Below are 24,616 nucleotides of genomic sequence, written 5' to 3' on the forward strand. Positions count from 1 at the left end.
AGGCCGCCACAAAGCGTAGAGAGCGCAAAAGAAAGCGAATTCAGAGGCAAGGAGTCCTAACAAAGGCACAGGGCTCTAATATAATCGCTCAAAAGGAAGCTAATGAACAAATTGAGGGGGAAATGCGTCAAAATAGGAGGCGCCCGGGTGGAAGTGCACGGCAGCAGGCGCGCTGCAGGCGCTGCGGCGAGACAGGACATAACTCTCGTACGTGTCAAAAAGATAAGGAAATTGTTGTAGATTAGACTGCAGGTCGTATTAAGTTAATATCTATTGGCGTTGTGGAGCAATTTGCATTTAATGTTGCGATTTGCTTGTGAGGTGGGCCACTCGCTTGGGTGGGCCGCTCGCTTGTGGAGTACGTTAGTCCATATTACGTTGGCTTCTTTCCTGAAAATGGGGAGACCACAGCCCGCCTGGACTAGCTAGCCAAGCCCTCCTAAACAAGATTGATAAACTGCGCGAAATCAATGTCAAAACTATAGAGCTGCCTCAGCTTGTGGTCGCGGGGGACCAGTCATCTGGCAAGTCCTCACTCTTAGAGAGTTTGACGGAGTTCTCATTCCCTCAAGATCCCGGTCTTTGTACTCGCTATGCCACCCAAACCTCTTGTCGTCGTGATTCCGAGAAGAAGGTTGTGGTCTCTATCATTCCTCGGCAAGGCGCAGTTGCGGCGGTAGAGGCTCGGCTTCGGGCTTTCAGACGAAAAATTTCAGATTTTACGAATGAAGCCCTCAAAACTATCATCGCGGAGGCGAATACGGCCATGGGAATCAGGATGACGGTGAATGACACCGAGTCTGGCCTGCAAACGTTCAGCGAGGATATCCTTAAGATCGAGATCAGTGGACCTGAGCAAGAGCACATTACGGTGATTGATGTGCCCGGCATATTCCGCGTCCCTTCTCCGCCTCTTACCACGGATAGCGATGTTGCTTTGGTGAAGACCATAGTGGAGTCGTACATGCGGAACAGCCGGACCATCATTATCGCTGTTCTCCTATCGAATGTTGACATTACCACCCAGGAAATTCTTAAAATGGCAGAAGTTGCTGATCCGAGCGGAACGAGAACGATGGGGGTGCTTACAAAACCGGATCTAGTGACTGAGAACGCTACGCAAGATGCGATTATGGATCTTGTTCTCAGGAAGAGGAACCGGCTGAAGTTAGGATACTGTATTGTGAAGAACCGTAGTGCGCATGATCAAATATCCACAATGGCGGAGCGGCTTACCCAGGAAGTAACATTCTTCAGGGAAGCCCGTTGGCGACGAATGGAAAGTTCGGGACGGTGTGGTATTGGATCGCTCAAAACCCAGCTCCAGGTGGCAGCTGGCGTAGGAAGGGCAAAGGATTAGTGACGAAAGCATGAGTGGTATTGAGGTGCTAACGAGTGGCTATATAGTGAATAGAGTAGGGGCTGCAGGTGGCACCGGTTGCAACGGTGGCAACGGTGGCAAACAACCGGTGAACCTTGACAAGCTGAGAAGTGAACCTTGTCCAGCTGAGACGCGTAGACAGATGTGCGTAGGAGCATTCTAACTGGCTGCCACCAGGATCTTCTCATGAGCATTTCGAAGAAGGAATTGCCGCATGTCAAGGCCGATGTTGGAAAGCAGTTGCGTCAGTGTCGAGAAGATTTGGAGAGTATGAGGCCGTCCCGCACGGAACAAAGCTCACAGAGGATGTATCTCGGGAGACTGGTATCCAAGTTTCAAGCGATTACCCAGTGCGCTTTGAACGGATACTATAACAGCGAAAGTGTCTTCACAGAGCTGCTAGGATTGAAGCTGATTACGAATATTACGAAGGCTAATGAGCGGTTCTCAAACGAATTCTGGAAGAAAGGCCACAAGCGGCAATTCTCAGTCAATTGGGATGACGAAGGGGAGAGAGCGCACGATCTAACTGAGATCGGTGAGGGCAACATATCCTTCAAGGATCTGCTCTCTAGTTACCCTGAACTCCACGACATCGTCGACACGAACGTTTACTGGTGCCCGAAACCAACGGCGTTCAGTAGTGATTCGATCATCGATCACATCGAAAAGGTGTACCAATCGAACTGGGGCCCGGAACTTGTTGGTTTCTAGAACCCTCATTGTATATGCAACCATGTCCGTTTGTTTGTCAGTAGTCTTAGACAAACTACTACCTCTTTGTATTGCACAACCATATTAAGTGTGCTAGTAGTCCGTAGATAGATCATCTCAATCAAGATCTTTCACTCACTCATCTGGTCTTACAGAACTAGGAACGGTAAGCACTCTTGTGGAAAAGAGAAACGCATACTGACGTTGACACTTAAGTTCTCGGGCACGATCCTGGGTATCATATTTAGAGAACAATCCGAGAAATGGGAGCCACTTGTCCTTGCCCACGTCAGCGAATCGATTGCACTCGTCCACGACTATATCTGCCGGCTCCTTGCCCACATCTGCACCGAGAAGCAGGTCCGTGAACAACTGTGGGATGACTATCCTCATCGACGAGCTTTGTAAGGCTTATGTGCAAGCGATGAAGCAAGCCCGCTTTCTGCTGCACGCCGAACGAGACGCTAGACCGTCTACATACAACCATTATTTCAATGCGGAAGTTCAGAAGAAGCGACAGGCTCGTATTGAGTCAGGCGATGAAACGCGAGGCTACCACTGTCACCCTCAAGGACTCAACGCTTTATAAGTCCGTTCCTCTCAATAGCATGTCAAACTTGGTAGCCAACAAAGACAACGCCCAGCAAGAGCGGAAAGACATTCTGGACGTTCTTGCAAGCTACTACAAGGTATCTAGAAAGCGATCCGTAGATGTCGTATGTACACAAGTTATCAGTCACTTTCTCCTTGAGGGAGACGGTAGCCCACTGAAGGTCTTCAACTCGGAGCTGGTTATGGGCCTTGACGACGAGCAGCTTGAGATGATTGCTGGGGAAGATGCAGAGACAAAGCGTCGCCGATCGACGCTAGGGGCTGAGATCAAGAATCTAGAAGCTGCGATGAAAGTCCTGCGGGGTTGAGCTTGCAATAGTGGGTAGACTGACTTTCGGGGGGATAGCTGCGCAGGTACTACCAGGAGACCTCAGACTAGTAGTAGCTGCTGAATAGAAGTGGTTGAAACAGTAGACGACAGTTGCAGGGACTTGTGACGACGCAAAGTTCAGAAAGATTCCAAGGCTCATTCAAAAAGATCGTTCGTGAGATTCCCATATCTCAAGGCTCGCAAATATTCCGCAAAATAAATCTCCCAAGGAGCATATGTATACACATCATCTCCAACATCCTCCAACACCCTTATTCCAGACTTAAAACACATACCTGAAATGCGGATTCTGCTTATCCGTCAAATCCTTGAAGTCAGTGTCCGCATGCACCCTCGCATCCTTCGCCAGATCAACCCGATCTCTCCTCGTATTCTCCCACTTGCAGTGCCCGCAGTACATCGCAATCGTGATCAGACTTAGCACATAGCTGCCCAAGATAGCGCCCATACCCAGTGGATAAAGCGGCGCCTGCTCAGCCTTGAAGAACTGCGGCGCAATGATGTTGGAGACGCAGTAAGCGATGAAGATGAGCGCGTTGGTGGTGACTTTCTTGGTGTGTCCTGCCGTGTTGGCTGTGTTGATACCGAGCGCGACGATATAGGGCCCAAGGTAGAAGTAGGACATGTAGAGGGCTGCGAGGCGGCCATTGTAGTTGTGTAAGGGCAGCGTGTAGAGGAATACGGAGGAGATAAGGCCCACGATGATTCCGAAGGCTACCCAGGCGCTGCGGAGCTGGTGCTTGGGGAGGTACTTGGCGCAGAGGAAGACGCCGCCGTTGCACATGTATGAGCTGGCGGTCTGCATGATTCCGGTAGGCATCGTGAGCAGCACTGAGCGTTGGGAGGTGTAGCCCAAGCCCTTGATAATCAGAGGAGAAAAGTTAGTCAGGCCACCATTGGGGATCGAGATCCAGATGTTGAAGAAGAACATGAGCCATGTCTTTGGGTCTAAGAACGCTTCGATCATCTGCTCGCGCTTGAAAGTTTTGTTTTCGACACCGGTCTGGTCAGCGCGAAGTCGCTCCACGAGAATAGCCTTTTGGCGTTCATTGATGAATTTGGTCTTGACGGGGTTGTCGGGGAGGAAGACACCAATGACAACGGCCCAGACGATAGTCATGGCACCAGTGATCCAAAACATGGACCTCCATACGTGGTCGCCAGCGATGAAGCCAATACCGTATCCGATACTAGAGAGTTGTTAAACGAGTCTTGACTGGATAAAGAAGTAATATCGAACTTACGGGCCAGTGAAGCACACGGAAAGGCCAGTGTACATAAGACCTGTCCGGAGAGGCTGTTCTCGACGAGTGTACCACATGCCAAGAACCAAGAAGTTGCCAGGGACAATTGGTGCTTCTAAGACGCCCAGCATGACTCGGAGAGCAATGAGAGTTGCGAAGTTGTTGGCGAATCCGGTGCCAATCAGAATGATACCCCAAAGCAATTGGGCCACAAACATCAGCTTCGCGATGGGAAATCGCTGCAGGAGACTCCCGGACGGGAGACACCAAAAGAGATATCCAAACTACAGTCATGTTAGAAATTGTAACACTTGCTGTCTTTCTTCTAGACCTACGTAAAAAGCGCTGCCAACCCAGCTGTATCGGTCACCGGTGAGATCGGTGTCTTTTTTCATCCCGTAGACTAAGACCCAGTTAGCAATTGCGAAACCTGGTCATATCTCTCCAAACTTACGCGCAGCAGTAGATGTGGTGACTTTGTCCATGGCACCTAAAGTGACATTGAACCACAACAGGGGCACAAGTCGCAAGTCTAGCTTCCATCGCAGCCGGACCTGTTCCTTGCGGGTGTAGGCATTCTCGCCATCGAGCTGGCCGGCATAAGCGGCAGCAATGTCGACGTCGTTGGAGACATAGCCATGCTTCATGGACTCGGTATCGCCCGCCTCACCCGGATTGACGGTCATCTTGGTGTCTTTGAAGTCGGCCATGGAAGGCAATGAACTTTAGGATAGTATGGTATCCCGATGGTGTGGATATGAAGAAGACAAGTAGAGCCACCCAGTGGTAGCAGAGTGGAGTTAAGAAGTAGTAGTGACCCAGAGAGTTGGAACTCAGTGATCGGCAAACGGCTGCATGTGCTCTTCGTAGTCCCTGGGACCCCCGTCTTTTGTAGCCCTCTCTGCGATGACTACCTCGTCGTCCGAGATGCCACCGATGCCGCGTACGCATCTAAGAGTTCAAGATAGGTATCTCTAGACCGCTGCCAGCTCGCCCTCGACGCAGCGCGAGCCCCGGCATTCTCTAGAACTATTGAAGTTGCTGATAAGAGTCGTGCCAGCGGTGCCTGGTGCTGGTGGCGAGGCTGCCCATACTGCGGAGACTCGGCGGGCAAGCATGGTGTCGCGAGTCGTGGCTATCGGAGCCAGAGGGCCGTCTCGAGCTACGTCGTCGCACTCTCTTCGGCCGCTTTCTCCTATCGGCGTTTTCGCCTACAACCTCGACTTCTGGATGCTTGTCGCGATGCGGAGTGCTGGGTTCGGATGGACGTGCGATGGGGAAGCATCTTCGGGATGGAGTTGATGATGGAGGTTAGAAAAGTCACGACTGCGAATTCGTGTTCGAAGGCATGGTAATTTATTTTGGGCACAATCTTTACCATTACTAGTTCCTATTACTGCCATTTCTGTTCGATATCTCTATCCTGGAGCCTTTACAACCTCAACATCGCGAGTAAAGCTTTGAACTTTCTGAAAGCTTCAACTCTCATCCTTATACTGCGTCACGTGCCAAAACCCACATTATCTCGCTACGTTGCCTGCCACGGTCAGGTTTTTATCTCAATATCATACACGATTCTCATCTTTCCGCTAGCCAGGAGGGAGAATAACTCTCACACGCAATGTCTCCCTCAACCCTCCACATCGCCATCCTAGACACCGACACTCCCGTTCCCACCGTCCTGGCTAAACGCGGCCTCTACAGCGACATCTTCACTTCCCTCCTACAAGACGCATCATCTCGACTTTCCTGGCCCACCATCACAACCACCGCCTACGATATCGTCGCCGGCCTATATCCCCCAACAGCGCTCCTCCCCACCCTCTCCGGCATTCTCATCACCGGCTCCGCGGCCTCTTCTTACGACAAAACGCCGTGGGTCCAGCTACTCGATGCCTGGATTTCGTTCATCTATGTCAATTACCCGAAAATTAAGATCTTTGGGAGTTGTTTCGGACACCAGATCGTATGTCAGAGTCTGCTGAGGGAGTATGGCGTGAGGGTTGAGAGAGATGGGAGCGGGTGGGAGGTTGGGGTGCATGAGATTAGGCTTGCGAAGGAGTTTCTGGGGGCGTTTTCAGCAATGAAGTCAACGGGCATGAAGGAGGCGGGGAAGGAATTGAAGCAACTTCCCACCCCCGACGACACTCCATCGCCTACATCTTCGCCGTCAGCAGAGGCCTCTGCAGCAGACCCCTCAATCCTCCGCCTCCAGTTCGTCCACGCCGATCACGTCGTCCTCACTCCATCCCATCACTCTCCCGCTCCGTTTTCCCTCCCTTCGGATTGGGTTCTGCTAGGTAGCACGCCTCACTGCCACTGTCAGGGTGTCTACCAGCCCTCTCGTATCCTTACATTCCAAGGTCATTTCGAGTTCGATAGGTTCGTGAACTCGGAAACAATCAAAATCTTTGGCAAAATAGCCGGCTGGGATGACGCGAGGGTCAAAGAGGTGCTAGAAGCGATCGATGCGGACGATGATAGTTTGAGGGCCGCGGAGATGGTTGTCAAGTTCTTCGCCGATGCAGCGGGGCCTGCGGTACAGAGCAGTCACAGGCCGATCAAGGCCACACAGGCATCGAAACCCCGGGGTGTGCAAAAGCAGACGAAGGAGAAGATGAGGAGGAGTGGGAGGATTGAGGCGAGGTCGAGGCCGCTTTTGAAGTAGGAGCATCATTTGAGATTGGGGAGATGGCTTGGTCTTGCTTTTATGACTTTATGTATAAAACGCGGAGAAGACATGGAGGGGAGATACCATAGATTTGAGATTGAGCGGTGGTTCAGATATGGGAATGCGGGTCAAGAAGGCCTGATGTGCATAAGATGGGACAGCATTCGCGTTGTCTTTGATAGAATAAAACTATTTGTAACGTTTGACGATCTGATTTCGAACGCCCTTCTGCTACCGCCTGGGGCGCTTCGACGCTGCTTCCAAGTCTGCAGGAAATGTCAGATCTTAGCGCATGCGAATTAGGCCCACAGCTAGCGAGGGTAACGATAGTTTGCCACTGTCGGGAGTGCTCCAGCACACTCGAAAAGATTCGAACTCCATGTCATGTTCTCGGAAGTGCGAATCTGACTCGCAACTTGATTGTTGTATTGAACGGCAGAGCTGGAACGAGAAGATCGCTCTTTGGACTAACTATTCAGCTTGCTGGAGTACCATCGACAGCATCAAGTAAGTGCCAATGGATTGACTTCTTAGCCCTGTAAGAAATTCCAAGTGAGTACCACAGCACCCAGTGGAGAGCCCCAAGGAGCGTCACAGCTAGGCGCTAGGCCTTAAGTATTATTTTTAGGTTTCATTTCACTAAGCCTTTATACATGATATAAGTAGTTATAGATCGAACCGTATCGGATGCTCTCGTTAAATGTATATATACTATACACACTTTCTATCACGCCTTCCCACTCTTCGCTTCCTGCGAAATCATCGCTAACCGCCGAATGCCCTCCTTGATATCCTCCTCCGTGTGCCACGCCCAGCACAACCGTATCCCCCTTCCATACCCCTTTGCAGCCCTCTCAGCGCTTTTAACATCACCAGCGACCTGGAACATGTCTCCGAACGCGAACTTGAGCTCGTATTTGTCGAGCGCCTTTGTGGCGAGATCGCTTGCGGAGGGGACGCCAGCGGGGAGAAGAAGGTAAGTGAAGAAGCCGCCTGCTTCTCGGATCGGACTCGAAGTGCCGTTCTGGTGCACGCCGTTTGTGCTATTGATGCTGTTCGTGCCGTTAACTTTGGTGGTGGTCTTGAGAGACGCCTCGTATGGCTTCCCAACTGAGAGCTCAAAGCCTAGAGGTACGAGATACTCTCGGATGGCATCCATGAGGACGTAGTAGCGAGCGCGGTAAACTGGGACGAGTGTTTCGGTGATGTGCTTGTCTAATGTTCCATTTACTAGCATTTCGTGGACGAAAGTTGGGACAAGATGGCTGGGTGCTCCCCCGGAGCGTGTTGAACCACTGAAGGAACAATCACTATCGCGTTCTTGATCACCTTTGGGAAGAATTACTCACACCTGCGACAACTGCTTCGCAAATGCTGCAGTTCCCTCAGCCCATCCCACCCTACACCCAGGCGCAATGATCTTAGAAAAGCTTCCATTGCTCACGGTGTTGCCCCACTCGTCTACGGGACCGCCATCCAACGTTGCATCTACATCTACAATTCTGGGGGGCGGCTTTCCTAACCTGCTCACCGGGGCATTGGGGTCTTCAGGCCAACGGAGGACATCGTAGACATCATCCGTGACGACCAACGCATCGAACTGCCTCGCCAAACGCACGAGCTCTTCTCTCCGTTGCAAACTCAACGTCTTCGCCGAAGGGTTCGAGAAGGTGGGAACGAGATATATTAAGTGCTTGTACAGCTTCGCGTACCCAGCGCCGCCTTTGAGCAGCGGGACGTCTTCGCCGCCAGTCTTCTTGACTTCGTTTTCAGTTTCTTGGAGACTAGAGTGGAGGAATTCGATATCCAACCCCTCCTCATCTTCCGGCACACCACTCAGCTTGCCCTCGAAGCCCGCGTCGTGGAAGATGGGACATGCCAGAAAATACGAGGGCTCGACCATCCATATCCTGCGCGTGTATCTCGCATCCGTGAACTTGGAGAGTATGTTTCCTAAATTCCCTGACGCCCCATTCGTAATGCATATCCGCTCATAGTTCGGTGCGACGGAGGAATGGGCGTATGTGGAGCAGAGCCAATCCGCGACGCTTTTTCGTAGAGGCAGGTAGCCTTCGTCTGGCCCATAGATGAGACCGCTCGCGATCTTAGATGGGTCGGTCAGGACGGTAGATGCACCCGCGAGGAGGGAGGTGGCGGGAAAGAGGGAGGGCGAGGGCCAGCCTAATTGGAGGTTGATCGGGGTTAGCATCGTGGTGATGAGGGATGATGAGGAAGATGGGACAAAAGCGTGGTGTTTACCAGAGCTTCTTTCATGGCCCAATGGCGCCTCAAATGGGCGTCATGATGGCATGGCTCGGGGTCGCAGTGTCCTAGGGCTCTTCGGGCATTGTTTGGAGGTAACGCGGCATACTTCGTACCGATATGGTCGAGGTTGGGGTGGAGAGAGCGGTGGCGGATGCCCGTCCGAAGCTCGCACAGCAGACTCCGACGACAGTTTTCCCCGCTGCCGTCAACACATCCACCCTGTGTGCACCCTGCCACCACCCAGAGCTCCCCTGTCGTCGTTATCATCATGCAGGCGGGGACGGGCTTCCGCCCAGAGGAGGACGTTGATGCCATCAGCGAATTGAGGCGCGGTGCGTTGGACTCGTTGTCAGTATTCTACTTGTTAAGGGATGCGTGAATTGCGCGGCGGAAAAAGACGTTCAAGTACCAATTTGAGACCACATCAACACAGTTCCCATCTCTTTCCTGCTCTCCTCTAGTCCTGCTGTTTCCATTGACTTTGCGACCTCCATCAATACGCAGTATGCCTTTCGTAGATGACGGGCGGAGCTCCCAAGCTTCGCGGATCCGAATCGCCATTGACCGTGGAGGAACATTCACGGATTGTCTAGGCATCATTCCTGGAAGGCCAGATATTCTCATCAAGCTGCTAAGCAATGATCCCGCAAACTATGCAGATGCGCCTACAGAGGGCATCAGACGCATTCTGCAGACTGCGACGGGGACTTAGTTACTACGAGGGCAGAAAATTGATACTAGCGGGATAGGTGAGCTAAGTTGACACGAAAGCTCTACACAAGTGTGCTAAATAGAGTAGAAAGCATCAAGATGGGTACAACGGTAGCCACGAATGCTCTACTGGAGCGCAGCTCGACGCCTTGTGCTCTGGTAGTTACTAAGGGATTCAAAGATCTCCTACGAATAGGAGACCAAACGCGTCCACGGCTGTTCGATCTCAACATCCGAAGACCCGAGACTCTCTTCAAAGAGGTGCTAGAAATCGACGAGCGAGTCACGCTGCATACAGCCACCGAGGACGCGGCGCCCATACACCCACTCGAGGGCGAGACGTACGATCTGCGAACAGGCCTCTCAGGAGAGCCAGTTCGAGTTCTCCAGCAACTAGACAGCGAGAAGTCGAGAGAGGGTTTACAGCAGCTTTACGACTCCGGCGTTAGATCTCTAGCTGTGGTGCTTTTGCATTCATACACCTTTCCCGACCATGAGCTTGAACTCGCAAAAATTGCTTCAGACATTGGCTTCACTCAGATCTCGCTTTCCTCTCAGATTTTCCCTATGATCAAAGCTGTCTCGAGAGGCTATTCAGCTACTGCTGATGCGTACTTGACTCCGCTCACACGCGCATATGTCAATGGCTTCAGGAAAGGCTTCGTTGGCGACCTCGAAGACACCAAGGGCGCTAGGTGCGAGTTCATGCAAAGTGACGGAGGCTTAGTTGGCTGGCAGAAGTTCAGTGGGCTCAAAGCTATCCTCTCTGGTCCGGCTGGGGGTGTAGTGGGCATGAGCCGCACGTGCTACGATCTGGAGAGGAAGAAGCCCATCATTGGTTTTGACATGGGTGGTACCAGCACCGATGTCTCGAGATTTGCTGGAGCTCTTGAGCATACCTTTGAGTCGATGACGGCTGGTATTACAATTCAATCACCTCAGCTCGAAGTTGATACCGTGGCTGCTGGTAAGCTTCGGTGTTTTTATTACTGATTTCTGGCTCACTAACACATATCTTAGGCGGCGGAAGTATACTTTCATACCGCAACGGTCTCTTTCTAGCCGGCCCCGAGTCAGCCAGTGCCCATCCCGGCCCGGTAGCATACCGCAAAGGAGGTCCATTGACTGTCACGGACGCAAATCTAGTCCTTGGTCGACTACAAGCCGACTATTTCCCCAAGATATTCGGCAAAGGCGAAAATGAGCCGCTCAACTATGAAGGAGCTCGTGCTGCGTTTCAAAAACTAGCATTCCAAGTGAACGCAGACCTTGAAGCATCCGGTGGAAAGACGAAATCGATTGAAGACCTCGCCCTTGGATTCCTGGAGGTGGCCAACGAGACTATGTGCCGACCCATCAGGGCGCTCACGGAGGCTAAGGGCTACAGGACATCTGATCATGATCTTGCAGTTTTTGGTGGAGCTGGTGGACAGCATGCTTGCGTAAGACTGTCAATCGGAGCTATTGCTACGCTTTTGCTAACGATGATTAGGGTATTGCTTCAAACCTTGGTATTGATAGAATTCTCGTACACAGATACTCATCTGTTCTATCGGCCTATGGTATGACGCTGGCAGACCTCGTTCATGATGTCCAAGAACCGTGTTCTACTAATCTCGAGACCTCACTGGAGGAGTTGGATCAGCGACTTGCGAATCTCGAAAAGACTGCTGTCGAGAGTCTTGCTCACGAGGGAGTTCCGGAAAAGCTGATGAGCTTCGAACATTTCCTTAATTTATGTTATGCCGGCTCGGATACGACTTTCATGATTCAAAGACCCGAATCAGGGACCTTTGCTGAGGCCTTTGTCGCTGAGCACAAGAGGCAGTTCTCATTCATCATGCCTGGTCGAGATGTCTTAGTCGAAGACGTACGAGTCCGTGCTACCGCAAGGAGCCCTTCAATAGAGCCCACCTTTACGCTGAGCAAGCACCTCTCTGAATTCCCACCTAAACCCGTTTCATCGAAGAAAGCCGTAGACAGTGTTAAGATGTATTTCGAGGATGGTTGGTCTACGGCACCTTTGTATACTCTTGGAACGCTCTCTCCTGGAGATCTTGTCAGCGGACCGGCCATTATCTTAGACGATACCCAGACCATCGTCGTCAGCCCAAAGTCCAAGGCCATCATTCTCGACCGCCACGTTGTCATTGAGCTTGATCAGAAGAGTGCTGTATCAGAAATCACTTCAGATATCGCGAATAGAGTCGTTGACCCAGTCCAGCTTTCCGTCATGGCTCATCGCTTCATGTCCATCGCTGAGCAAATGGGACACGCCCTCCAGAAGACCTCAGTCTCTGTCAACATCAAAGAACGACTGGACTTCAGCTGTGCTCTATTCAGCCCCGACGGTCGATTAGTTGCAAACGCCCCTCATGTTCCTGTCCACCTGGGCTCAATGGAACAAGCAGTCATGTATCAGCACAAACTGTACGAAGGAAAACTCCGCCCTGGCGATGTGGTCGTTTCCAACCATCCCATCTCGGGGTAAGCTAGCCTATATTTATAGTAACACTGACTAGATCTATGCTAATGCCAGTCTCAGAGGAACACACTTACCAGATATAACCACGATCACGCCCGTCTTCTCCGCCGACGGCAAAGAGATCATCTTCTATACCGCTTCCAGAGGTCATCACCAAGAAATCGGCGGCATCCTCCCCGGCTCCATGCCAGCAGGCAGCGTCGAGCTCTTCGAAGAAGGCGCAACGATCGTATCCCACTTCCTCGTCCGCGATGGTCATTTCGACGAAGAGGGCATGACGAAGCTTCTCCTTCATGACCCAGCCCAATTCCGCGGCTGTAGCGGCACCCGCAACCTCGCCGACAACCTCAACGACCTCAAAGCTCAAGTCTCCGCCAATGCTAAAGGTGCTGCTCTCGTAACAGACCTTATAGGTGAACATGGTCTCGATACGGTCCACTTCAACATGCGCGCTATCACTTCCAACGCCGAATCGGCTGTCCGCGCTTTCCTCCTCCGCACCCACGCCGAACGTAAAGGCGAGCCATTGACTGCCATCGACTACATGGACGACGGCACTCCCATCGCCCTCACCATCACCATCGATCCCACCACCGCATCCGCCCACTTCGACTTCACAGGCACAGGCGAGGAAGGCTACCACTCCTTCAACGCACCGGCCGCAATCACTCGCTCCGCCATCCTTTATGTCCTCCGCTGCCTCATTGCGCAAGACATCCCCCTCAACGAAGGCTGTCTCCGGCCTCTTACTTTCACGATTCCAGAAGGCAGCATACTCAACCCTTCTGCCACTGCTGCTGTGTGCGCGGGTAATCCGATTACTAGCCAGCGCGTCACTGACGTCGTGATCCGCGCATTCGAAGCCTGCGCCGCCAGTCAAGGCGACTGCAACGTCATCTCCTTCGGCCACGACGGCGATGCAGCTTACTCCGGTTTCGGCTTCGGCGAGACAATCTGCGGAGGCAGCGGTGCAGGACCCGGGTGGCATGGGACCAGCGGCGTGCATATCCATATGACGAACACGCGGATCACCGACCCAGAGATCCTAGAGAAGCGTTACCCCGTCGTGCTTCGCCAATTTGAGATCAGAGACGGCAGTGGCGGACGCGGTAAATGGAACGGGGGCAACGGGATCAGGCGAGTGTACGAGTTTGGGAAGGACATGGGTATGAGTGTTGTGAGTGAGCGGCGGGTGGTGAGACCGTATGGGATGAAAGGGGGCGGGGAGGGGGCGAATGGGGTCAATTTTCTGGCGAAGAAGAAGGAGGGCGGGGAAAGAAGGTAGTGTAGAGTGGGAGGCAGGAAGGATTTCAAGGTCGGAAGGGGAGATTGGTTTGTTATCGATACCCCCGGGGGAGGAGGTTGGGGGGTTGAGGGGGCAGCAGATGGGGAAGAGGGGGAGAGTGAGGAGAAGAAGCAGAAGGAGGTAGATGACATCAGGTTTTTGACGAGATTCCAGATGGAGCAGGAGAGGTCGAATTAGAGAGAGAGAAGTGAAAACGTGGTGTAGTCATGATTATGAAGCTCTAAATACCGCAGATTAATGCGTGGGACTTGGTACTTCATATCCTTTTCTTCCTAACGTCCAGCCATCCTTTCTTCAGGCCCTGAAACCCAGATTCTAGGACGGAATAGCTTCACACCTATTTCAATTCTCACTGCTCACGCTCCGACCTTTCTCCAACAGCGCGACTGCTTGACACCCCCACCTTCTATAGCTTCTTCGCTCGCGCATCAACCCCGCTACACCAGTCTCAATCACATTAAATCGCATGTACACACTGTAAGCCACGACCAGCGTGAAGCATGCTGACCCCCGCAGATGTTCCTTACACACGCAATCGGTGCGTGGATGCCAGGTCGCGTCATTTAAAGGGAATCGCAATCCCAGCGAGCTTGCCTTTTATACGCCTCGCAGCGTTGAAAAACGAAGCCAAGTTCAACAAGGGTAAGAGAGATAGCGTTTTCTAAGACCGCCTTAACATTGCATTCGATCAATACCATAAGACTCGATACTCCCTCATATTATCAAAGGAAGATTTGACGTACGCATCTCTAAGGACAATTACCAAGCACTTCTAAGGTAGATGATGACCGGAATCTACACTAGAAGAGTCCGATATGATATACGGACTATCGCATGCTCTACAAAATTCGCCTTCCGTGGCTTCCAAGGACGCAGTGGCAAGATTTCAAGGTGCAGACGCCGTGGAATAAGAGTGATGGAGACGATCTGAAAAACTTCATCAAAGAAACAGTGGAGGACCGGAATATGAACCCGAAGCGTCTGAACACGCTCGATGGCATTGGCGCCACTATCATCCCCAGCATGGCATCGTCGTTATTGCCATCATCCTTCCCATGACTGTTCTCCCCAACGCTCGCGATCCAAACCCCACCCGTGCCTGCCAAATTAAGCAACGCATCATCATACTCGCCATCATCGTCCACGAGGATTGGAGACCCCAAATTAGTGTACGACTGTTCCTGAGGCATAGGACTAAATGTTCCAGAATATGTTATCGACGATTACACGTGCTACTTATTGATGTTGGACGTGAACTTAGACATCGTTAGCGCGGCACTCTGGCTCAGCGTGTTTCATGCTAAGCTCTCTATTTGTTTTAATAACTCTCCGGTTATACAGCTGACGCAGGAGTAATGTCAGCTGCCCGTGATGGATTTCACTTTTGCCCGGAATATCTTTTGCTCATTTCTCGTGCCTGAGTCTATAAAATCCAATCTTCAGCAAGTCCGAAGGAATGGTATGTTGGCGGAGATAATGTTTTGAAAATAACGGTAAAGAACAAACCCTCCTAGAATATGCCGCTGTTTTCCTGCCCACACAATCTCTTCTTGAAATTTAAAACTCATATCCATAACCTATCATTCGCTCTATTCTGATCCAGATACTCATAAATCTGCCCATAGTCTTTGCAAACATGCAGCGCATCCCATCCATCGCTCCCCATAAAGCCCTCTGGAAACGTCGTCTCAGCTCCTTCCAGTGCTACATCTCCACAGCACATGATGCTCAGCCGGAGATACTCAAAGCAATGCTGCAGATGGAATGTCATCGCGGTTGGCAGCTCCCTAGGATTTTCTGACGTAATAGCGGAGTAGACGGCGAGGATGTTATACTGCACTCGCAATCGCGTATCAGCAACATCCGTGTGTCTTAAGTGAGAGAGTATTAGGAGGACATGGTAGCGCTTACGAGGCAATGTAACTGATGCGGCATCGATGTCGTGAGGACGGTCATGTTGGTATAGTCGTGGATAGGGGTGGGGAGGTTGTCATATTCGGCTGGATGCTCAACGTGAACGTATCCGAGCCCCTCTGGTTCCATTTGTTAGGAATCAAGCTCGGCTAGAAATGGACAGAGATATAGATAGGAGGACGCACTTGGAACGATACTCAGCCATTTCTCCTGCACCGCATCGCTCCAGAACTCAGACGTGTTTTCGGGGACGAAGGACAGATCTCGGCCGAACTTCGTGATTTGTTGCGAGACTAGCATAACTGAGTTCAGCCGCCCGCCTTTCTTTTTCAAATATCATCTGAAATGGATTAGACAACACTTACAGCGGGGCGCGAAGCCCGTCACATCGCCAGCAAACTCGTACCGCTGCTTCTGCCACCCATGCCACCGCGACTCGGCAACCAGGACAAGAATAATGAGGATAAGTGACGTATCTACGATCCACCAATTCGAGCGTAGAAGCGCCCACGCCCGACCTCGCCGTGTCAATGCTCGTGGCGGGTGCCAGTCACTCTTTTCTCCTATTAGCGACTCTTCGATCTCGGTTGAGGAGGCCGAGGGCTCGGAGGAGCGGACGGGGTGGTAGGCCGTATCCGGGGTCATCTTTTGGTTGGAATGGCACACTGAGTGGGCTGATTACGGTTTTTAAAAAGAGAAGGAGACGGCGATGAGAGGTCAATGTGCGCGGTCGATGTTAAATAGCTCGGACACGGCGCCCCGCGGGACAATCTAACCGTCTCTGAGTAGGCACTACAGGCTCCCATGCCACTTTCATGCCGTTGACTCGCGAGAGATAGTCGGGGCCAGGGAGGCATACGCAGTCACGGCAAATAGGTGAAATTCATGGGTTGAGCGATTCCATCTATAGTTGGAGGTAGGGAGCGCAGCAAAGATAAGTTACGAGAAGTCTCTGCTCATGGTATCGCTAGCTATCTTATCTCCAGAAAGAAATCAACGTAATCCACTTAAAGTCACCACGTCATCTTCATCTACATTCTACGTAGTAGAGGCCCTCCACCCTAATAAAGAACGGACGCCTGGCGGCTATCTCGACGCAAGCTCAACCTCACTGATGGCTAGCTAAATAGGACTCCAGCTGTAAACCTCACCGAACTCACCTCTGCCACCGACTAGACCCGGTCCATTCTGTCGATCAAAGAAATCCTCAATATAGTCCTGCTGCCTTCATGGCTCGCCCACGGTCAATGGCGCTGGGCCTTCGAAGCCCCCGTAATAGCCACATGCACGGAAAGCTTAGTTTTTGTAGCCTTGATGGCGTTAGCATCCTGTATTCACGTTCAAGGCTGCAAGTTACTTACCAATGCGGGCAGCGAGTAGATTGACTTCGTCATCACCACTGACTTGGGTTGGGTTTTCCGCGAGGGCATTATAAGCGGAGTCGCGCTTTTCCTTGTACCCGATACGGGCAGCGAGAAGGTCGACCTCGTCATCGCTAGCAACTTGCGTAGGATTCTCCGCAAGAGCTTTGTACGCGGTGGAGTCGCGCTTGTCCTTGTACCCAATACGGGCAGCGAGGAGATTGACTTCATCGTCGCTGGCAACCTGCGTAGGATTCTCCGCAAGAGCTTTGTACGCGGTGGTATCGCGCTTGTCTTCATGACTTAGCATCACCTTTTAGGAGAAAGATATGTCAAAATGTTACCAGCAATAGGAGCCGCCGCAGCGAAGCTTGCCATGGCAAGAGTAAAGGCAAGTGTGAACTTCATACTGGAGAGATCTTGCTGTTCCGGAGAATGCTGGTATTACTGACACGACAGCTAGAGCTTTGAGAGATGAGGAGATAGAGGCCCTTGGTCAAGCGGATGCACGTAGTCAGTCTTGTATCTTCCACCTTCAGATCCCGCGAAGCTCCTCGGTCCAACCGACCATTCGAAATCCCTTACATCATTCGGTTCCTTGGATAGTTGGCCACATGGGCATCGAGAAATGGAGCTGCAGTGTGATAGTATTCCAACAGCACGCCATCGCCCGTTTGGGGGACACAGGCCGACCAGCCATGATTAGCATGTGCGATGGGCAACATTCTCCACTCTATATATTAAAGCACGGACTGAACAACTGGCAGGGCGTCGAATATAACGCTAAGCGCGGCATGAACAGTCTAGGATCGCTCCCTCAAGGTTGGTCGTTATTTCCCATAGAATGGTATGGGGTCGGTGGATTTAGGTTGCAGTCGAAGGCGGTCAACTGAGAGTAGGCATAGAGTACATACACCAGAAAGGAAAATCATTGCCCAGTATGCATCTACAGAAGCATCAGCTGGCGGCTAAACAAAATTGGTTACATTCGTCTTGACGTAGACGAAGGAACATATATGTAGGGATACAAAGCGGATGTAAGCTAGACAGTCCGATGGTAACCTACCTGACCTTTGCTACCGGGAAAAGAATGGCTGTATCGGATTCATTCGGAATGGCATGTCCGGTGTTGAAATTGACGTCCCCAACGTACATCCGGAATCCCCTCCCCTCCGAAACCCTGACGCACGTGTAGCCTGAACTGTTCCGGATGGGGGTGAATTCCGGATGTACGTTGCCGCACAGAACGACCTGACATGGACCTTCATACAGGGCAGAATTGAACGGTGATCTGCTTATCTTCGGCACTTGATATGTATGTACACTGGTAAGCGGGGCTCATTGCATATCTCGGGTGTCTCCTTACCTTGCCTTTTAATCTCAAACGCTGATGTAACACAGCGCACTTTGACACACAGCACCTTCTTCTTGTCCTAGTCTGCCAGACTGCTACTTTACCATCAACCATTCCTCAACTTCCTAACGTTTGATTCAAACATCTCTCCTAACATGTTTGGCTTCAAGTTTGGGTCTAAAAGGTTTCCGTTCATGGAACGGGAAAAAACAGTGTACGCTGCTCTCCGTGATGGAGCTTCATCTCCGAGTGATGACGACCTCGAGGAGAAGAACAGCTACGCGAGACCCACCTCGACGATGCCAGGACGGCTCTGGAGAATATCAGTAGTACTGTTGCTCCTGGCTACAAACCTCTCGACTCTCATTGCTCTCATAACGACTAAACAACTTGCTGCTCAGATCGATTCAGGAGATCCGGTGTATACACCAAAGTCCTGGGGTGAGTTTGGAACGCGAAATACGGAGTCTAGGATATAGCGGCTAATTGATGCCATAGCTCGAGTTGACACACTCCCAACGACCTTTACACGGTTCAACTGGTGGACCGTATACAGCGAAAAGAACTTCACGGAGACGGACGCTCTCTGGGACGCCATCAATCCCGCCCATGGCTTCATTGCCATGGATCGCGAGTGGGCGAAATCCCAACATTGGCCAGACAGCATGCACTTACCGAGCGATCCGAGCAAGAATGTGTATCTCCTGGAGGCGTATCACCTCCTCCACTGCGTGGCAAGTATTCCGCCACCTTGCAAGTTCAGTAATTTGACATTTTGCTGATGCCTTGACGAACAGACGGTTATCCGCAAGACCTTTTGGCAAGCCATACACCGCGAGGAGCCTTACTACTTTAATCCCCCGCACGCAGGTCATTGCATCGATATGCTGCGGCAGTACGTGATGTGCAAAGCGGACAACACACCACTGTATCTTTTTGGCGATGACACCGCGGGAGATGAGCAGTACCGAAAATGCAACAATTGGGACGTTCTGAGGCAATTCGCTACTGATAATTCGGCATGCTACCGTGATACGCCACCAGATGTTGACAAGAACACGTTCCCGCTTGGGGCCCACTTTGGGTACTGCGACGGTGGATATGACGGGCTAATAGAGGGGGAGAGGCGAGGGCCCTGGAAACACGGCGTTGTTTTTGACGGGCCGGATTGAGTGGCGCTAGGAAGACGCATGACACGGCGGTCGTGGACTAGATGTCGCGAAGTGTGCAGGGAGAGTGAGGGAGAGCGGCATCACATGAAAGATGTAAACGAATGAAAGACCTAAATGACCGTCCTCTGTCTGACGAGTTGGTGAGTAACGGTAGGGGGTGAAGGTAGCTGGCTAGGTAAAGGAAGGATACGATGCATGGAAAATATCGGGAGAATCTGCGAGGTCGTAATAAGCAGGGAGGGAGAGTGGCATCACATGAAAGAATTTAATGAATGAAAGACCTAAATGACTGTCCCCTGTCTGTCGAATTGGCAAATAATGGTAGGGGTTGAAGGTGTAGAGGAAGGATACGATGCATGGAGGATATTGGGAGAATCTGCGAGGTCGTAATAAGCTTGCCGAGACCCAAGCTTGCCTACCGGCCCGTTCCTAAATAGGCATCGCCTAGGTCGGATTGAAGGCCTATGTATCTACTACCCGAGCTTAATGTCCATGTGCATGATCGGTGAGATCGATGCCGCCACTTCCGTGACATATCTCGTGCTAGTCGGCATCGACGCGTGCCGGATTTTCCCTGGCCGCATCATCACACCGTTGCCCCGCACCGGCCTTGATATTGCACTCCACGCAAAAGTGATTCTGTAGAAGCAATGCAGCAAGGAATAGAATCCTACGTGACTTGACATCCTGTGGAGCATATATCCTGTTTTCCCGGCCAATGACATTCCTACACGGTATTAGAAGCCCCACCCTACCTCAGTGATTGTGTTCAACATGTATAGGATTTTCTCTCTGATATAGTGTTCAAGCATGCTGACAGCCACGGTATAGAAGTCGATCCATTCTATTAGGAAAATGCCATTCAATGTAGAACTACCGACAGGACAAGCATATCTTCCTCAGCGCCTCTGAACAGACCTCGGGAGTCATCTTACTATCAACACTGCACCTACTGGCAGTTTTGGCTGACATCATGGCGATCTTAACCAAATGCCTCACTGAAATCTACCCCTGCTCTGCGAGTGGAATGCTCTTGCCCCAGTTGGACTAGGTCCCGGTAAAATCCGTGACCTTTACTTCTGTCTATACTTCCTCGCGTACAGCATAGCTCGGCAATAAAGCCCTCTCCACTGATTCGTGCGTACCTCATTCTCATCAAAGCCTGCTTCAGGCGCAGCCTTCAGGACCCCCACCCACTTCTCCGCACGTCTCTTTCAAGGCATCTCACGATGTCTTACGACGCCCCCAAAGAGCCCATCGACGGCCCCTCACCTCGCGGCTCCCTTTCCGACCTCGAAGAATGTCCTTTGACGGGCGAAGAATCACAATTCCCACTCAAGCAGCGGAAACGGCTCCACTGGCAGTGGCCCGCGAACGACAGCCCATTTTGGAAGTACTACTCGCTCTTCACGACGACATGTACTCTCATTCTGCTTGTAACTCTCGTTCACGATAGCACTAGCTCGCGGAGGCCTACTGCCGCTGCGCCAAGCAAGCCAGACATGATTCCTCTAGAGTCCTATCCCCATCTCGCCGATACCTGGAAAAAGGAAAACCTCGTTAAGACGAAGTTCTATCGGGATACGCGATATATGTCCATTGACCATGACTTGGATTACTTGTGGCAAGAGCACGTTTTGATGTCCACAGGCAACATCAGGATCCCGTCGGAAAAAGGGAAAGGCAACAGCTCGTTGATGAGCATCAGCATGTGAGCAAGCCTAGGTCTCGCACTCTTCTTTTCAAATCGCGTGTTGAAATTCTAGTGAGAATGAAACTCACCAATCAAGGTTCCACCAAATGCACTGCCTCGCGAAAATGCGACTCGCGCTCCAGCAAGCACGGGAAGGTCTCATCGACATCGGCGTCGATTGGAGAGACGACGCACACTGGCCGCATTGCTTTGATTATTTGCGTTCAGTACGTTAATTCACATTCCATCTCTTTACTGCCCCCCTGAATTTTTGCACAACGGCCTTCTGATACCGCGGTAGTCGATAATGTGCTACGCCGACGGAACGCTGGAGCAAGTGACTCTACAACCAGGACCGGTAGACGACGGGACGTTTGTGAAGGTCATTGATGGCGGTGTCGAGACCCGGTATTGTCGGGATACGAAGCCGTTGTATGATCTTGAGAGGCAGTATGGGCCGAACTCGCACTATGGGCACGAGGCCGATGATCAATTTCAGGTTGCACCGGGGAGATAGGATTGGGTTGGGTTCATGTAGATGTATATTCTGGGCCTATAGTTGATATAGTAGACGATGATACTGCTGCCTACATGGTAGTTTACGTGCTGGATGAGGAGATTGGAACATCGTCGAGTGACTGCGCTGTCATTTAGACCCTGTAGCGGTTCGAGTTCCGAGATGAAGAGATAATGCTCTATATACCTCGTAAAAATGATGAACTCTGAGCTTGAACATAAGCTATTGCTATCAGTCTAATGCATGTCGGATCTCCAGTTGGTTGCTGCTATTGCCGAATTCTGCTCGCCCCTCGCCGACTCGAAATGTCACGCTACGTGACGTAGGGATATTTCGTCTGCAACCGCCTGGAATCGACGTACATATAAATCTACCTGCTGGTATCGGCAACTTCTCGACCACATGAAGACCGCAACAATGTCAAACTCCCGAATCATACAGCTCGCGCAGCTGATCACCTCTCAAACCTCAGTTGTAGACAAACATATCCGCGACACCGGCCTTGTTCAGCCATCCTTCAATGAAGACGATTTCGCCCAATCAACCCAGCCCTCTCCACCCGAGGTCGAGCGCGCGAAAAAATCCGTGATTGAAGCAACCATCGAACTCCGCCAATTGCTCGAAGGGCCTATGAAGCTTTTGGTTCCTGATGTAAGAATAAGCAGCCTTCCCACCAACCCATATATTTCTGCTTCACACTTAAAGCATACCACTCCCGTCCGCACTAACACCCACCCAAAAGTCTAACTTCTTTCCCCTCGCCGCCATTTCGCGCTTCAACATCGCATCCAATGTCCCAATCAATTCCTCCATCTCCTTCGCCAACCTCGCGGAAGCCTGCGGACTGCTCGAGCACGACCTCCACCGCATAATCCGCTACACCGCCGCCCACCACCACGTCTTCCGCGAACCAACTAAGGGATGGGTCGCGCACACCGCAGCATCTCGCCTACTCGCTGAAAGCAGCCCAGCGCGGGACGTGATGGTGCTCACTTTCGGGGAGTGCTGGCCTGCGCACGGGAAGGTGAGTGCGGTTGCTAGTTATCCCGAAAGCCCGAAAGCCCAAAACAAAGACAATGAAGCTGGAGATGCGATCGTGCTTGTAAGCTTTCAACTAACGACAGTGTGGAAATTGTAGGCCCTCGACGCAATAGCACAGCGCAGCTCCGAACCAAGCATAAGCGGCTATGCCCTCGCTAACGCCACGACGCTGACGACGTTCGAGTTCCTGTCCCAGAACCCCGCGCGCGCTCAGAGCTTTGCGGGCGCCATGTCTTCGACCTCGGCCGCAAGTCTGGACGCCCTCGCGGCGTATTTCGACTGGGGCGCGCTGCCCTCCTCTAGCACTGTTGTCGATGTTGGAGGGTCGCAGGGCCACGTGAGCGTGCATCTTGCACAGCAGTTCTCGCAGCTGAGATTCGTGGTGCAGGATGTGCGTGAGGTTCTAGAGGGAGCTGAGGCGAAGGTTCCGGAGGGGCTGGAGGGGAGGGTGGGATTTCAGGTGCATGATTTCTTCGCTGAGCAGCCGGTCAAAGGAGCGAGAGTCTATTTGTTGAGGTACGTGCTGCATGATTGGCCGGATAAGTACTGTATCCGGATGCTGCGGGCGCTGGTGCCGGCGTTGGTTGAGGGGGCGGTGGTGGTGTTGCAGGAGCATGTGTTGCCGGAGCCCGGGACTATAGGGTTGTTACAGGAGATGGGGGTGAGGTCGATGGATGCTATTATGCTCTCCCTCTTCAACTCTCGGGAAAGGGATGAGAAGGATTGGAGGGAGTTGCTTAGGGAAGCTAATAAGGGATTCGTGGTGGAGTCTATAGAGCGGATTAAGGAGAACCCGACAACAGGGGTTATCGTTGTAAGGTGGACGTAATTGTACCTCCTAGAAGAGTAAGCAACTAAAAGTTTAAGTAAGTAGAAGCTATCGTAACTATTATTAAAGAGAGAGGAAAGAGTATAAACAGCGTAAATAAGCTAGGATAAATATACTTAGGTTAAAATTAATATAAACTCTAATTTCTATAAACGTTTAGCTAGTTATATATATATTAGGGGAAGGAAAAAAAGCCACCCCTTAGGTGGCGCGCTAGTAAGTTTAGCTAAATACTATATAGCTAAGCTTTTAGCTAGGTTTTCTATGGACGAGCTTAATTACCACCCCCCTATTCTCTCCGCATCACCCCCCTTTTCTCTTCCTGCCACCCCCCCCTACATCTAGCCTAGCGCCGGCCCGTATTAATATTGTTCCACCAATCATATTCACTCGCTTATTAGATACGTAAAACGGCAAGGCTATACAAATCGGAAAGGATGTATACACGAATCGCATAGGATGTATATATATACAACAACAACAGTCTATTCACTCCATCTACTCTAGCTAGTCTAGAAGCGGAAAGCGCCTAGATGGCCGCCTCTTAATTGCTGATTGAAAGGAACGCCGTATACACCATTGTACCAAGGTCTTACACCTAAAGATTCTCCTTCACTACGAACAGCCTCTTCCTCAGGAGTACACAGAGGGCCATCCTCAAGCGCTGTTTGACTGTCAGGGACTAAGGAAATAGAGCCCTGGGCCGCTGTTAGGGTGCCTACTTGTCCGGCGGAGAGGTCTGGTGCTGTATTTATGAACTGTACAGGATTGTTGAATACTACAATGGTCCTCTCGACCGCCGGCGTGTCTGTAGAGACACCTGCCATAGTAATTTGGCTGGCTGGTGTCGCAATCTGCATCGATTGTGTTGGTTCCTGTCCACTTGCAACACTCTGCTCTTGTTGTGCACGAGCAGTAGTCTTACGAGTTCGCCGGAGATGTGATGTTCCTCCACGTGATCCTGGTCCTCCACCACGCCGTTGTGCTCGCTGCGCTACGCTCACTGGATCTTGTT

At 51.6% G+C, this 24,616-nt stretch overlaps 10 protein-coding genes across 10 annotated transcripts; 6 read left to right on the plus strand and 4 right to left on the minus strand.

Moving 5' to 3' along the window:
• Positions 1-122: 122 nt before the first annotated feature.
• On the plus strand, positions 123-3,128 carry BDZ99DRAFT_511497 (interferon-induced GTP-binding protein Mx2; the record flags this gene model as incomplete). Its single annotated transcript, XM_033724552.1, has 6 exons — positions 123-207; positions 426-1,327; positions 1,559-2,083; positions 2,312-2,455; positions 2,496-2,655; positions 2,720-3,128. 6 exons carry the CDS (start codon positions 123-125, stop codon positions 3,013-3,015), a joined length of 2,112 nt encoding a protein of 703 aa, XP_033571964.1. The 3' UTR covers positions 3,016-3,128.
• Positions 3,129-3,166: 38 nt separating this feature from the next.
• On the minus strand, positions 3,167-4,929 carry BDZ99DRAFT_451552 (putative allantoate permease; the record flags this gene model as incomplete). The annotated part of the gene is made up of 4 exons (XM_033718217.1): positions 3,167-4,228; positions 4,283-4,566; positions 4,618-4,685; positions 4,737-4,929. 4 exons carry the CDS (start codon positions 4,927-4,929, stop codon positions 3,301-3,303), a joined length of 1,473 nt encoding a protein of 490 aa, XP_033571965.1. The 3' UTR covers positions 3,167-3,300.
• An 894-nt stretch (positions 4,930-5,823) lies between these two features.
• BDZ99DRAFT_467211 (uncharacterized protein) lies at positions 5,824-7,153 on the plus strand. The gene has a single exon (XM_033720969.1). The coding sequence runs from the start codon at positions 5,904-5,906 to the stop codon at positions 6,948-6,950; it is 1,047 nt and encodes a 348-aa protein (XP_033571966.1). The 5' UTR covers positions 5,824-5,903; the 3' UTR covers positions 6,951-7,153.
• A 442-nt stretch (positions 7,154-7,595) lies between these two features.
• BDZ99DRAFT_502401 (PLP-dependent transferase) lies at positions 7,596-9,340 on the minus strand. The gene is made up of 3 exons (XM_033723889.1): positions 9,213-9,340; positions 8,303-9,134; positions 7,596-8,248 (listed from the first exon to the last, which is right to left on the minus strand). Exons 2-3 carry the CDS (start codon positions 8,854-8,856, stop codon positions 7,681-7,683), a joined length of 1,122 nt encoding a protein of 373 aa, XP_033571967.1. The 5' UTR covers positions 8,857-9,134; positions 9,213-9,340; the 3' UTR covers positions 7,596-7,680.
• A 383-nt stretch (positions 9,341-9,723) lies between these two features.
• On the plus strand, positions 9,724-13,699 carry BDZ99DRAFT_451560 (5-oxoprolinase; the record flags this gene model as incomplete). Its single annotated transcript, XM_033718218.1, has 5 exons — positions 9,724-9,929; positions 10,001-10,896; positions 10,950-11,371; positions 11,422-12,416; positions 12,475-13,699. The coding sequence occupies 5 exons, from the start codon at positions 9,724-9,726 to the stop codon at positions 13,697-13,699; spliced, it is 3,744 nt and encodes a 1,247-aa protein (XP_033571968.1).
• Positions 13,700-15,029: 1,330 nt separating this feature from the next.
• BDZ99DRAFT_425255 (uncharacterized protein) lies at positions 15,030-16,333 on the minus strand. Its single transcript, XM_033717081.1, has 4 exons — positions 16,000-16,333; positions 15,820-15,927; positions 15,632-15,753; positions 15,030-15,554 (listed from the first exon to the last, which is right to left on the minus strand). Exons 1-4 carry the CDS (start codon positions 16,277-16,279, stop codon positions 15,285-15,287), a joined length of 780 nt encoding a protein of 259 aa, XP_033571969.1. The 5' UTR covers positions 16,280-16,333; the 3' UTR covers positions 15,030-15,284.
• A 597-nt stretch (positions 16,334-16,930) lies between these two features.
• Positions 16,931-17,403, minus strand: BDZ99DRAFT_525340 (uncharacterized protein; the record flags this gene model as incomplete). The annotated part of the gene is made up of 3 exons (XM_033725984.1): positions 16,931-16,944; positions 16,996-17,289; positions 17,340-17,403. 3 exons carry the CDS (start codon positions 17,401-17,403, stop codon positions 16,931-16,933), a joined length of 372 nt encoding a protein of 123 aa, XP_033571970.1.
• Positions 17,404-18,501: 1,098 nt separating this feature from the next.
• BDZ99DRAFT_451564 (uncharacterized protein) lies at positions 18,502-19,730 on the plus strand (the record flags this gene model as incomplete). Its single annotated transcript, XM_033718219.1, has 3 exons — positions 18,502-18,790; positions 18,848-19,080; positions 19,147-19,730. 3 exons carry the CDS (start codon positions 18,505-18,507, stop codon positions 19,519-19,521), a joined length of 894 nt encoding a protein of 297 aa, XP_033571971.1. The 3' UTR covers positions 19,522-19,730.
• A 1,046-nt stretch (positions 19,731-20,776) lies between these two features.
• BDZ99DRAFT_425261 (uncharacterized protein) lies at positions 20,777-21,836 on the plus strand. The gene is made up of 3 exons (XM_033717082.1): positions 20,777-21,232; positions 21,312-21,441; positions 21,516-21,836. Exons 1-3 carry the CDS (start codon positions 21,024-21,026, stop codon positions 21,729-21,731), a joined length of 555 nt encoding a protein of 184 aa, XP_033571972.1. The 5' UTR covers positions 20,777-21,023; the 3' UTR covers positions 21,732-21,836.
• A 305-nt stretch (positions 21,837-22,141) lies between these two features.
• Positions 22,142-23,695, plus strand: BDZ99DRAFT_467216 (putative O-methyltransferase). Its single transcript, XM_033720970.1, has 3 exons — positions 22,142-22,382; positions 22,474-22,755; positions 22,870-23,695. Exons 1-3 carry the CDS (start codon positions 22,149-22,151, stop codon positions 23,599-23,601), a joined length of 1,248 nt encoding a protein of 415 aa, XP_033571973.1. The 5' UTR covers positions 22,142-22,148; the 3' UTR covers positions 23,602-23,695.
• Positions 23,696-24,616: the final 921 nt, after the last annotated feature.

This window comes from Mytilinidion resinicola (genome assembly GCF_010093595.1).
Source record: "Mytilinidion resinicola strain CBS 304.34 unplaced genomic scaffold BDZ99scaffold_20, whole genome shotgun sequence".
Lineage (NCBI taxonomy): Eukaryota > Fungi > Ascomycota > Dothideomycetes > Mytilinidiales > Mytilinidiaceae > Mytilinidion > Mytilinidion resinicola.

Bases quoted from the DNA above. Each gene is read 5' to 3' on its own strand.
- BDZ99DRAFT_467211 (XM_033720969.1), top strand. From the start codon at position 5,904: ATGTCTCCCTCAACCCTCCACATCGCCATCCTAGACACCGACACTCCC.
- BDZ99DRAFT_502401 (XM_033723889.1), bottom strand. From the start codon at position 8,856: ATGGTCGAGCCCTCGTATTTTCTGGCATGTCCCATCTTCCACGACGCG. The intron at 8,249-8,302 runs GTGAGTAATTCT...TTGTTCCTTCAG, and splicing joins GCGAAGCAGTTGTCGCAGGT to TGGTTCAACACGCTCCGGGG.
- BDZ99DRAFT_425255 (XM_033717081.1), bottom strand. From the start codon at position 16,279: ATGACCCCGGATACGGCCTACCACCCCGTCCGCTCCTCCGAGCCCTCG. The intron at 15,754-15,819 runs GTGCGTCCTCCT...AAATGGAACCAG, and splicing joins ATGGCTGAGTATCGTTCCAA to AGGGGCTCGGATACGTTCAC. The intron at 15,555-15,631 runs GTAAGCGCTACC...TTGCGAGTGCAG, and splicing joins CGCATCAGTTACATTGCCTC to TATAACATCCTCGCCGTCTA.
- BDZ99DRAFT_425261 (XM_033717082.1), top strand. From the start codon at position 21,024: ATGATTCCTCTAGAGTCCTATCCCCATCTCGCCGATACCTGGAAAAAG. The intron at 21,233-21,311 runs GTGAGCAAGCCT...TCACCAATCAAG, and splicing joins TCGTTGATGAGCATCAGCAT to GTTCCACCAAATGCACTGCC. The intron at 21,442-21,515 runs GTACGTTAATTC...ATACCGCGGTAG, and splicing joins GCTTTGATTATTTGCGTTCA to TCGATAATGTGCTACGCCGA.
- BDZ99DRAFT_467216 (XM_033720970.1), top strand. From the start codon at position 22,149: ATGTCAAACTCCCGAATCATACAGCTCGCGCAGCTGATCACCTCTCAA. The intron at 22,383-22,473 runs GTAAGAATAAGC...CCCACCCAAAAG, and splicing joins TGAAGCTTTTGGTTCCTGAT to TCTAACTTCTTTCCCCTCGC. The intron at 22,756-22,869 runs GTGAGTGCGGTT...TGGAAATTGTAG, and splicing joins GCTGGCCTGCGCACGGGAAG to GCCCTCGACGCAATAGCACA.